We start from the raw sequence: 12,748 nt of genomic DNA on the forward strand, positions 1-12,748 counted from the left end.
AATCTGTTTTACTGAAGAGATTAATGTATTTGATTATACTGGTTCACATATATAATATACCATGTTATATCTCATTAGAAAATGGATTATGGAGCTGGGCTTGGTGGTACGTGTTTGTAATCCCAGTTCTTGGGAGGCTGAGACAGAAGGATTGCAGGTTGGAGTCCAGCCTCAGCAGGTAGTAAGACTCATCAACCTAGTGAAACCCTGTTTCAAAGTAAAAATAAAATAAGACTGAGAGTATAGCTCAGAGTGGAATTTCCCTGGGCTCAATCCCCAGTGTTACAAAAAGAAAGAAGAAAAAAATGGATTGTGGAACTACATGAAAGCTCATTAAGCTTTGGTATTGTCAAACAGAGTCTAAAGCAGCAGCAACAGCAACTCTGACTTTATTTTCTGTTTAAAAAAAAATTTAGGTCTAAAAGCCGTTTTGGTCAAGGACGTCCTGCATAAATCACCTTAAGATATAAAAAGACAGAAGGCACCCTCCTGGATATCCAAAATTTTTCACTTCTTGAAGACCTTCAGAACGATGGCTTCTTGATGTTTTATTTATTATTCTTGCAGACACACAAATCTTAATGCTAAGAGAAATATGTAGTTAGGTTTTATGAAAATCTAATTGTAAACATGGAACTTCTTATGTTTAATTTTCTTTTAGTATGATTCTAGGCTATGTAGAAAACAATTATTTACAACCTTTGCATAGTTAAGATTCCTAGCTCTAAGCCAGGCGTGGTAGTGCACGCTTGTAATCTCAGCATTCGGGAGGCTGAGACGGGAGGATCGTGGTTCGCGGAGAGCCTCAGCTACTTGGTGAGGCCCTCTGCAACTCAGTAAGACCCGGTTTCAAAATAAAGAATAAAAAATAGGGCAGGAGGTGTAGCTCGGAGGTCGAATGCCTCTGGGTTCCACCCCCAGACCCGCAAAAAAAAAAAAAAAAAAAAAAAAGAGAGATTCCTAGCTTAGGCATGGTGGCACTCATCTGTAATCCTTGGAGACTGAGATAGGTCAGTCTCAGGTTTGAGGCCGGCCTCAGCAACTTAGCAAGACCCTGTTTCAAAATTTAAAATGGGACTAGAGGGGTAGAATTCAGGTAAAATGCCCCTAGGTTCAATCCCCAATAACTCACACACATAAAAAAAGATTCCTAGTGTTTGTTATTATTTATTTGCAGGAGAAGAAACTAAACCGTTAAGGCAGCTAAGCTTTTTTTAATACCTAAAAATTAGTGAAACACAATGGTAGTGTTACTGGGCATACGTACCAACTGTTATGTGTGTTTGGGGCTTGAATCCTGGGTATAGATTGACAACTGCAGTTTGTATGGTGAAATTTTCAGGTGTGCTGATTTTAAGTTCGCATGAATATTAAAGAGCAACAGATCTCAAGACTGCATTAAAATTCCAAGGTGAGGTGTTTTAATACTGGGTTGGGCAGAGGGTTAGTTATTTGTTTGTTTATTTGGGGCTTTTTTTTCCCCAGCATTACACCATAGAAAATAAAATGCTAGTGCAACTTTTATTTCTTTCGGTTTTCAGTGCTTATCTGTTGGTCCTCTGAGCTGGGATTACTGATCATTACCTCTTTCCTATGTGAAGCCAGTGCCATTCTGAGTTTGTTAAAGTAACTTTGGTTTTAGGATAATAAATGAGCTCCGTTGTGTTTGACACTCACTGTATAGTTCTTAGGCTTTAATACCCATCCACATTTCTATAGCCATCCAAATAACCCCTTAAAACCAAGCATGGTGATGCACAGCTGTAACCCCAGTACTTGGGAGGCTGGGACAAGAGCATCACAGGTTTGAGGACGGTCTCAGCAAGTAGTGAGACTCAGTAATCTAATGGGACCCTGTTTCAAAATTAAAAATAGGGCTGGGGTATAGCTCAGAAGTAGAATACCCCTAGGTTCAAGCCCTAGTATCACAGAAAATACAAAATAGCCCTTAAAGCAGTTATGATTGCCAGTTATCTTAGAGATGTCTAAAAATTTCCAAGTATATTATATAGGTGAAAATTGCATATATTCAAGAAAATCAAAATGAATTATTTTATAGATCATATTTTAATTTTCTAACCAGGCAGAAAGAGTACTTAGGGAAATTTTGTTTCAAACCATCAGCATATAACCAAGTATGTGTTTGGAAATTACTTATATGTACATATCTGAAAAATCTTAAGATGCACTGTTTCTATTTGTTAGTCTTCATTTGCCTGTGATTGAAATGGCTTCAGATTATTCAGAGAATGGTCTTTGATAATGTGTAACAGAACAGTGATTTCTTTTGAAATGTTTAAGTGTTATACTCAGTTTACACATATATCAACCATTTTTAGTAAATATTTTAGTCAATATATGAAACTAGATGTTATTTGACATTATATGAACGGCTTTGTCTGTTAACTTCTGTTTGGAAATTTTGTTCTAATATGTGTTTGTTTCAATTTTTGATACTTTGGAAATAGATTATACCATATTTATTTTCAAAAAAATGTTTTTAATGTGTTAAATGTAAGCTTTGTTAAATATTAGATCTTGTTGTATTTGACAAAGGACTTTTATACTTGGAAACAGTGTTATGATGATCACAATTAGAAGAGGAAAAAAATACACATTTGATTTTAACTGATGGTGAAAATGCAGGTGCTTCTCCCGCAGGGGAACTTGCACCTCTGAGCTGATTTTACAAACCAGAATTTGATTCTCTTCAGAATGTGCTTTTTAACATCCATCTGTAATACATGGCTTAAGGTACCACCAAGAAATTTTTTTCCATCCTGGAAATTGAACTCAAGGCTTTGCACATGCTAGGCAAATTACAACTGAAAACCACCCCACCCTCTTTTTTTTTTTTTTTTTTTTTTTTTTTGAGACAAGGTCTCCCTGAGTTGTCCAGGCTTGCTTCAAACTTGCAGTCCTCCTTCCTCAGGTTCCTGAGTAGCAAGGATTGTAGGCCTGGGTTACCTCATCTGGCTTTACCAAAATTTTACTCAAACTCTTAATAGAAATTCTTTTGCCAAATACTTTGAGGCTTTACTTTATGTTAATTGAAATAAATGTTAATGACAAAAATTAGAAAGTCTCTTGATATGAATTATTTGTCCTCTCAAAAAAAAATCTTGATTGTCTTGGTTGCTCTAGATTCCACAGGTTTCCATGGGAGATTAGCTCTGATGCAAGGTGAAATTTTTGTTTTAAGATTATTATTTTAGTTTTGGTGCTAGAGGTTCAACCCATGGGCATTCAACCTCCAAGCTATACCCCAGCCCTATTTCTTTTTTGAAACAGTCTAGTTCACTAGGTTGCTGAGAGCCTCACTAGCTGAGGCTGGCCACGAACCCATTGAACTTCCTGTCTCAGCCTCCCAGGTACTGAGATTATAGGTAGGCACCACTGTGCCTGGCTTAAGATGATTTTAAATGAAGTTGGGCGTGGTGCCGCACACCTGTAATCCACTTCATGAGAGACTGAGATTGGAGGACCTCAGGTTCAAGGACAGCCTCAGCAAATTAGCGAGGCTCTTAGCAACCTAGTGAGACCCTGTTTTAAAACCAAGAAATAGCTGGGCGTGGTGGCGCACGCATGTAATTCCCACGTTTGGGAGGCGGAGACAGGAGGATCCCGCAGGTTCGAAGCCAGCAGCACTGGCTTAAGAGACCCTGTTTCCAAATATAAAATAGGTCTGGGAGTGTAGCCCGGAGGTAGAAGGGCTTCCAGGAACCCCAGTACCACAAAAAAAAAGAAAGAAAGAAAGAAAGAAAGAAAGAAAGAAAGAAAGAAAGAAAGAAAGAGAAAGAAAGAAAGGAAGGAAGGCAGGCAGGCAAGGGTTATAGCTCAGATTAAAATCCATCTTCTTAGAAATGAGTGATCTCCAATTGAGAAACTCACAGGCAGGAGAGGGCTGCTTGCCACTCTGACTTTATTCAGAATATAGTTACTATATATGTAATTAGAGGTCTCACAATGTTATAACAACAAAAAAGTATTTTTTGGCAGTACTAGGGATGGAACCCAGAGGCATTTTACCTCCGAGCTACACCCCAGCCCTATTTTTATTCTTTAGGTTTCATAAGTTACAGAGGGCCTTACTAAGTAGCTGAGACTGGCCACAAATCTGCAGTCCTCCTATTTTGGCCTCCCAAGTACTTGGTTTACACGTGTGCGCCACATGCCCAGCTCAAAGAAGTGTTTATACAGAAATATAAAAGTAACTGTATCAAAGAAAGATTGAAGAACTAGATACATTTTCACATGGTATTCTGCAAGGAGACCTGCTGTTGTCTAGCCAGGTAGAACTCCAAGTCACTGGGCAAGCCTCCAAAATTTAACGGGATACTGTTTCTTTATATGAGACAGGGTCTCACTAAATTGTGGAGGGCCTCACTAAGTAGCTGAGGCTGGTCGCCAGCCACAGTAGTCTTATCTCAGCCTCCCAAGTACTGGGATTACAAGCTTGTACCTGTCTCTCCCCAGCCCTCTTTAAAAACTCTGGAAAAGGTTGGGCGTGGTGGTGCATGCTTGTAATCCAGAGCATTTGGGCAGCTGAGACAGGAGGATCATTCACCTACTAGTGAGGCCCTTTGCAAATCAGTGAGACCCTGTTTCAAAAAAAAAAAAAAAAAAGACTACAAAATATGGCTGGGGAAGCTGGGCTTGTGATCCCAGCATTCGGGAGGCTGAGACCAGAGGATCGCAGTTTGTAGACAGCCTCAGCTACTTAGTGAGGCCCTCTGCAACTCAGTGAGACCCTGTTTCAAAATAAAGTATGAAAAATAGGGCAGGGGTTGTAGCTGGAAGATCTAATTTTTGCCCCTGGTTCCATCCCCAGACCTAAAAATAAATAAATAAATTATATATATATATATATATATATATATATATATATATATATATATACACACACACACACACACATATATACATATACATACATACATACATACATACATACATACATACATACATACGGATGCGGGTGTAGCTTGGCTGTACAATGCCCCTGGGTTCCATCCCCAGTACTGCAAAAAAAAAAAAATTGAAAAATTAACCTGTAGTAACTCTTGCTAAATTACCACAGGCTAGCTTCAAATTCGTGATCTTCCTGCCTCAGCTTCCCAAGTAGCTAAGATTAGAGGCATGTGCCACCACACCCCACAAGGATGATCTCTAAAGGGAAAAATAGAGCTGGACATGGCGGCTCATGCTTGTAATCCCATTACTTGGGAGGCTCTTATTTTTTTTTCTTGTGTGTGTGTGTGGTACTGGGGATGGAACCCAGGGGCATTCTGCCTCCAAGCTATATCCCCAACCCTGTTTTTTATTCTTAATCTTGAAACAAGGTCTCCCTGAGTCGCCCAGGCCCTCACTAAGTAGCTGAGGCTGACCATGAACAGTGATCCTCCTGTCTCAGCCTCCTGAATGCTGGGATTACAAGTGTGCACCACCATGTATGGCTCAGGGAGGTGTGTGTGTGTGTGTGTGTGTGTGTGTGTGTGTGTGTGGTACTAGGGGTGGAACCCAGGGGCTTTTCTACCTTTGGGCTATACTCCCAGACCTATTTTGTAGCCTCACTAAGTAGCTGAGGCTGACTTTGAACCTGTGTGATCCTCCTGTCTCAGCCTCCCAGAGCTGGGATTACAAGCATGTGCCACCACGCCTGGCTTCAGAGGGATTTTTAATAAGAAATAAAACATTCCAGATTCCCGTCATCACAGACACTCCTGCAATCCCTTTCCATAAACATTTCCTAGAATTTGATATTCACTATGCCTGTGCATGTTGTTATTCATGTTTTATGGAGGGAAACTGTTCTAAGTCTAAAAAATGCTGGCTTAAGGATTTATAGCTTCTTGCTTGCTTTGGCAGAAGCCTGCCTCGCTTAAGGGAACTGGAGACAGTGACCTCGATGCCCCATCACTGTCTAAGCTTTGTCCTGCTTTGCTGAAGGTGGAAGGCCACCCTAAGGGGGGACGACAGCAACCTCTGCTGCGCTTGCAGAACTACCAGTGAGCAACGTGTCTCCTAAAGCTCTGCTAACCATGCTCTGCCCTCAGCCAGGGACGGGGATGTGATGGCCCAGCCTTAATGCTGCAAACCTGCAGTAAAAGGCAGAGCTGGCTTTCATGCGGGAGCTTGGCTCTCCTGCCTTCTCCCCTCCCACCTCCTCGAGACCAGGAATAAAGTCTCATATTCTCATCGTGTCATCCCGAGCGCTGGTGCAGAGCCCGGCAGCTCATATGTCCACAACATAATGACCTGCATTGCTTTTCTTTATGTGATTTTCTTATATTGCCATGTTTCTGAGGCTTATGTATTTTGATACAGATAGCTAAAGTTTACTTATTTTGACTATTTCCTACCAGTAATCTTGAGGGAAGCTGGGCATGGTGGCACACACTTGTAATCCCCGCATTTGGGAGGCTGAGACAGGAGGATTGCCATTGGAGGACAGATCAGCTACTTAGTGAGGCCGTTTGCAACTCAGACCCTGTTTCAAAATAAAGAATAAAAATAGGACTGGGGGTGTAACTCAGAGGTAGAATATCCCTGAATTCCATCTACAATACTGGAAAAAAAATAAATATTGAGGGCTTTTTCCAGTAATTTTTTTTTTGTAGTACTGGCGATTTAACCCAGGAGCATTCTACCTCTGAGCTACATCCTATTTTTTATTCTTTATTTTGAAACAGGGTCTCACTAAATTGTGGAGGGCCTCCCTAAGTAGCTGAGGCTGGCTGCGAACCTGCGATCCTCCTGTCTCAGGCATGTGTGACCACATGCAGCTTCAAAAGTTTATTTCTTACCAGGCATGATGGTGCATTCCTGTAATCCCAGGATTTGAGAGGCTGAGACAAGAGGATCTCAGGTTCAAGGACTCTCTTAGCAACTTAGTGAAACTCCATTTCAAAATAAAAAACAGAGCATAGTGGCTACTTAGACCCTCTGCTACTTAGTGAACCCATTTCAAAATAATGAATTAAAAAAAAATAGAGCTGGAGGTGTAGCTCAGAGGTAGAATGCCCCTGGGTTCCATCCCCAGTACCGCAAGCGATAAATAAATAAATAAATAAATAAAATAGACCTGGGTGTAGCTCAACCACAGAATGCCCATGGGTTCAATCCACAGTGTCGCATGTGCACGTGTACACACACACACATGCACACACGGTTTATTTCCTGCTCATGAAGCTCTGTGTCATAGGCACTCAGGAACCTGTGCTGATAGAGGCTTCTACTTGACATCACCTTTATGAGGCGGGGAAAAAGGACTAACAGACTCAAATCTGGTTCTGAAAGTTTCTGCACAAAAGTGACACACAGCTGGGCGTGGGCGTGGTGGCACATGCTTGTACTCCAGTACTTGGGAAGCTGAGACAGGAGAATCATGGTTCCACTTAGTGAGGACCTCTGCAAATCAGTAAGACCGTGTGTGTGGTGTGGTGTGTGTGTGTGTGTGTGTGTGTGTGTGTGTGTGTGTGTGTGTGATGCTAGGGGTGGAACCCAGGGGCGTTTCTATCTCTGGGCCACACTCCCAGACCTATTTTATACTTTATTTGGAAACAGGGTTTCACTAAGTTGTTGAGAGTCTCACTAAGTAGCTGAGGCTGGCTTCGAACCTGTGCAATCCTAATGTCTCAGCCTCCCAAGTTCTGGGATTACAAGCGTGCGCCACCACGCCCAACTGAGACTCTGTTTTAAAATAAAGAATAAAAAATAGGCCTGGGGTGTAGCTTAGAAGTAAAAATACCCCTGGGTTCATTCCCCAGTACTGAAAAAAAAAAAAATTCACGACGATGACAAATCTATTTCTCACATTTCCGGAGGCTGGGAAGTCCACGATCAAATCATCAGCATTCTGGTCTGGAGAGCGCCTCCTTGTGCATCCTCACATGGCAGCAAGTGAGACAGGCCAACCCAGTGTTGCCCCACTTGTTCTTTTGTTGCTGGTTTTGTTTTTTGCCTGGTTTAGATTAAGGTCTTTTATTTATTTTTATTTTTTATTTATTTATTTTTTGGTGGTACTGGGGTTCCTGGAAGCCCTTCTACCTCTGGGCTACACTCCCAGACCTACCTATTTTTACATTTTTTAAAATTTGGAAACAGGGTCTCCTACGCCAGCGCGCGGCTGGCTTCGAACCTGAGCGATCCTCCTATCTCAGCCTCCCAAGTGTGGGGATTACAAGTGTGCGCCACCACGCCCGGCTCTAGACTAAGGTCTTTTAAAACAAGTGGAGCAAGCTGGGCATGGTGGCCCAGGTTTGTAATCCCAGCATTTGGGAGGCTGAGACAGGAGGATCATGGTTTGTGGACAGTCTCAGCTACATAGTGAGGTCCTTTGCAAGTTAGTGAGACTCTGTTTCCAAAAAAAGTATAAAATAGGTCTGGGAGTATAGCCCAGAGGTAGTAAAGCCCCTTGGGTCCACCTCCAGTACCACCAAAAATAAAAATAAATAAACAACCTTAATCTAATTTGCCAGGGAGTAACCCTCATAGCCTAATCACCTCTTCCAGGCTTCACTCAGTACTATCCCATTGGAAACCTGAATTTTGGAGGGGACAAATGCATTCAAACCATAGCAACTATTTGTGTGTGTGGGGGGGTACTGAGGCTTGAACAATGGGCATTCTAGCCCCAGCTACATTCCCAGACCATTTATTTATTTATTTATTTATTTATTTATTTATTTATGGCACTGAGGATTGCACCTAAGGGGCATTCTACCTCCAGTTGACAAGCCCAGCCCTATTTTGTATTCTTTATTTTGAAACAAAGTCTCACTAAGTTGTGGAGGGCCTCACTGAGTAGTTGAGTCTTTACAGGGCACTTGTAATTTCAGTACTTGGAAGGCTGAGACAGGAGGATAATAGGTTCGTGGTCAGCCTCAGCTACTTAGGCCCTCCGCAATTTAGTGAGATCCTGTTTCAAAACAAAGAATAAGACCGGAAGCCGGGCGTGGTGGTACACCTTGTAATCCCAGCGCTTGGGAGGCTGAGACAGGAGGTTCACACAGGTTCAAAGCCAGCCTCAGCTACTTAGGCTCTCAGCAACTTAGTGAGACCCTCTTTCCAATAGGTCTGGGAGGATCGCCTGGAAGCAGAAAGCCCTTGAGTTCAATCTCCAGTACTACAAAAGAAAAAGAAAAAAGAAGACCGGGTGTGGTGGCGCACGCTTGTAATCCCAGCATTGAGAGGCTGAGAACGGAGAATCACGGTTCACAGACAGCCTCGGCTATTTAGTGAGGCCCTCCGTAACTCAGTAAGACCCTGTTTCAAAATAAAGAATACAAAAAAATAGGGCAGGGGGTGTAACTCGGAGGTCGAATGCCCCTTGGTTCCATCCCCTGACCAAAAAAAAAAAAAAAAAAAAGCCAGGCGTAGTGGCGCACATTTGTAATCCCAGCATTTGGGAGGATTACAGAAGAAGATCCGGGTTTGTAGCTAGCCTCAGCTACTTAGCGAGGCCCTCCACAACTTAGTGAGACCCTATTTCAAAATAAATGAATAAAAAATCGGGCTGGGAGTATAGTTTGGAGGTAGAATGCCCCTGGGTTCCATTCCCAGTATCTAAAAAGAAGATGATGAAGGCTGAATGCCTCTGGGTTCAATCCCCAGTACCAAAACCTTCCATAAACTTTTTTCTTTTTTGGCAGTACTAAGGATTAGACACAGGGGCATTCCATCCTCAAATACACCCCCAGACCTATTTTATTATCCTCATTTTGAAACTGGGACTCATTTGTCCGCGATCCTTCAATCTTCCTGTCCCACCTCCCGAAAACTGGGATCACAAGTGTGCACCACCACAGCAGGCCTGCCCCGCCCCTGTTGGAGGGGCAGGTGATGTAAACTGCTTGTGTTTGCGGTGGGGTTTCTTTGCTTGAAGGCCACAGGGAGGCGCTGTAGCTGCGTTCTGGAATTCCTTCGGGACAGGGGTGGTGCTGACACTTTCCAACAGCAGGGGGCGAGCGTGAGACTCGGCTTGCAGCGCAGGCTCTGCGGAGCTGCAACCACTTAAGAGTTCTGTGTGGAAGGTCGCCCGAGAGAGCAGGCTCTGAGCATGCGCGACAGATTTCCCTTCGGAGTTGGGCGGCTCTGGCTCTTAGGAGGCAAGTGAGCATGCGCGCGCAGGCGGTTGCGCTCTCTGGAGCATGCCCTGTAGGGTCTAGATGCTTGGAGCCACCCAGTATCCTTTTTTTTTTTTTTTTTTTTTTTTTTTAGTATTGGGGATGGAACCCAGGGGCATTCTACCTCCGAGCTATACCCTCGGCCCTATTTTTTATTCTTTATTTTGAAACAGGGTCTCACTGAGTTGCAAAGGGCTTCACTAAGTAGCTGAGGCTGCCCACGAACCCGGATCCTCCTGTCTCAGCCTCCCAAATGCTGGGATTTACAAGCGTGCGACACCACGCCCGGCTCATCCAGTATCTTAACAGACCCCTGCTTGGCCGATTCTACACTGGTGGGAGAAAGGCTAATATGTTGGGTTTTTTTGGAATAAGGGTTTCACTTTTTTTTCTTTTGTTTGCGGTAATAGGGATTGGATCCAGGGACATTCTTCTGAGGTACACCCCCTAGCCCTATATTTTATTCTTTATTTTGAAACAGGGTCTCACTAAGTTGTTGAGGACCTCACAGTAGCCTAGGCTGGTTGCGAACTTGTGAACCTCCAGTCACAGCCTCCCATGTATTGGGATTACAAGCGAGCGCAATCACGCTCAGCTCCCAATTTTTCTTTCATGAACTTTTTTTTTTCCACATACAAATATATTAAATTTTCATTGTGGCGGGCGTGGTGGCGCACGCTTGTAATCCCAGCATTTGGGAGGCTGAGACCCGAGGATCGCAGTTCGCAGACAGCCGCAGCTACTTAAACCCTCTGCAACTTAGTGAGACCCTGTTTCAAAATAAAGAATATAAAATAAAATAAATAGGGCAGGGGGTGTAACTCGGAGGTAGAATGTCCCTAGGCTCCATCCCCAGACCCACAAAACAACAACAAAAATTTCATTGTGAAATATTCACACAATTAACAGTAAACAAACCAGTAGAAGAGTAGGCAGAAGACTGGGAAATAAAGAGTTCATTGAAAATTGCAGCTAGAAGCCGGGCGTGGTGGCCCACACTTGTAATCCCAGCATTTGGGAGGCTGGGATGGGAGGATCGCAGTTCTCTGACAGCCTCAGCTACTACTTAGTGAGGCCCTCTGCAACTCGGTGAGACCCTGTTTCAAAATAAAGAATAAAAAAATAGGGATGGGTGTGTAGCTCCGAGGTAGACTGTCCCCAGGTTCCAATACCAGTACTGCAAAAAAAAAAAAAGGGGTGAAAATCCCAGTTTCTTCCCCATTCACTAATTTTTCCCCTTTAGAAATGAACAATATCCTGAATTGTTTTCTTCTCTATTTTCTTTTTTGTACTGGAAATTGAAACCAGTGGCATTTTACCTCCAAGCTTACACACTCACCCCTATTTTATTTTTATTTTGAAAGAGTCTTGCCAGGTTGCTGAGTGTCTCGATGCTTTCTGAGGCTGTCCTCGAACCTGTGATCCTCCTGTCTCAGCCCCTCAAGTACCGGGATTACAGGTGTGTGCCATCACGCCTGGCTTGCTTTATTTATTTATTTATTTATTTATTTATTTATTTATTTATTTTGTGGGTCTGGGGGTGGAACCCAGGGGCATTCGACCTCTGAGCTACAACCCCTGCCCTATATTTTGAAACAGGGTCTCACTGAGTTGCAAAGGGCCTCACTAAGTAGCTGAGGCTGTTGGCAAACTGTGATCATCCTGTCTCAGCCTCCCAAACGCTGGGATTACCAGCATGTGCCACTACACCGGCAAGCCTTGTTATTTTATTTTACTTTTATTTTTTTGGTGGTACTGGAGGTGGAACCCAGAGGCGTTCTACCTCTGGGCTATACTCCCAGACCTATTTTATATTTTTATTTGGAAACAGGGTCTCACTAAGTTGCTGAGGCTGGCTTCGAACCTGTGCAATCCTCCTGTCTCAGCCTCCCAAGCGCGGGGATTACAAGCCTGCGCCACCACGCCCTGCTTTTTTTTTAATATTTATGTATTTATTTATTTTGTGGGCACTGTGAGGTCTGACTATGAGGCCTGGCAGGAGGAGGTTGAGAACAAAGGACTTCTGGAAAGGCAGGAAGATGCCTCTAACCGTCCACTGCCCCCAGCCCCACAAACCAACCTGCCCTGGCCCCCTTTCAAGGAGGTAGAAGGAATAGGCAGATAGGGCTGAGGGCCATGGCAGAAAAACTTCATTTCCTGAGAGGCAACAAATGCTAAGTAACTTCCCAAACTGAAGAGCCCAGACCTCCCAGAGGTCAGGTGATAAGACAGTGACATGAAATCCTCCTGAGTGACCAGAGCTCCACAGGACGCCAGTTGTTCCTGCTGGTCAACAACCCCAGATTTCCTAGAGAGCCCAGAAAACAGCGTCTGGAACCCAGCCCAGAAAAGGCGCCAACTGAAAGGACTCGAGAAGTGTGTAAACTCCTAGACCAACCACTCTAGGGGTCACCCAAGCCGGGCGTGGTGGCGCAGCTTGTCATCCCAGTGCCTGGGAGGCTGAGACAGGAGGATCACGGTTCGCGGACAGCCTCAGCTACTTAGTGAGGCTCTGCAGCTCAGTGAGACTGTTTCAAAATAAAGAATAAAAATAGAGCTGGGGTGTAGCTCAGAGGTAGGATGCCCCTGGGTTCCATCCCCAGTACCACAAAAAAAGGGTC

General features: G+C 43.7%; 1 protein-coding gene across 3 annotated transcripts in view; it reads left to right on the forward strand.

The window, feature by feature from the left end:
• Positions 1-453, forward strand: part of SANBR (SANT and BTB domain regulator of CSR) — a gene marked incomplete at both ends in the record, with an annotated part of 69,049 nt that extends 68,596 nt beyond the window's left edge. For all 3 annotated transcript variants that reach the window (XM_080712039.1, XM_080712041.1, XM_080712040.1), the window contains one exon: positions 417-453. In XM_080712039.1, coding sequence (XP_080568165.1) covers positions 417-453 — 37 coding nt within the window. The remainder of the gene's footprint in view (positions 1-416) is intronic.
• Between the last annotated feature and the right edge of the window lie 12,295 nt (positions 454-12,748).

Source organism: Muscardinus avellanarius (assembly GCF_963383645.1).
Source record: "Muscardinus avellanarius genome assembly, chromosome: 15".
Taxonomy (NCBI): domain Eukaryota; kingdom Metazoa; phylum Chordata; class Mammalia; order Rodentia; family Gliridae; genus Muscardinus; species Muscardinus avellanarius.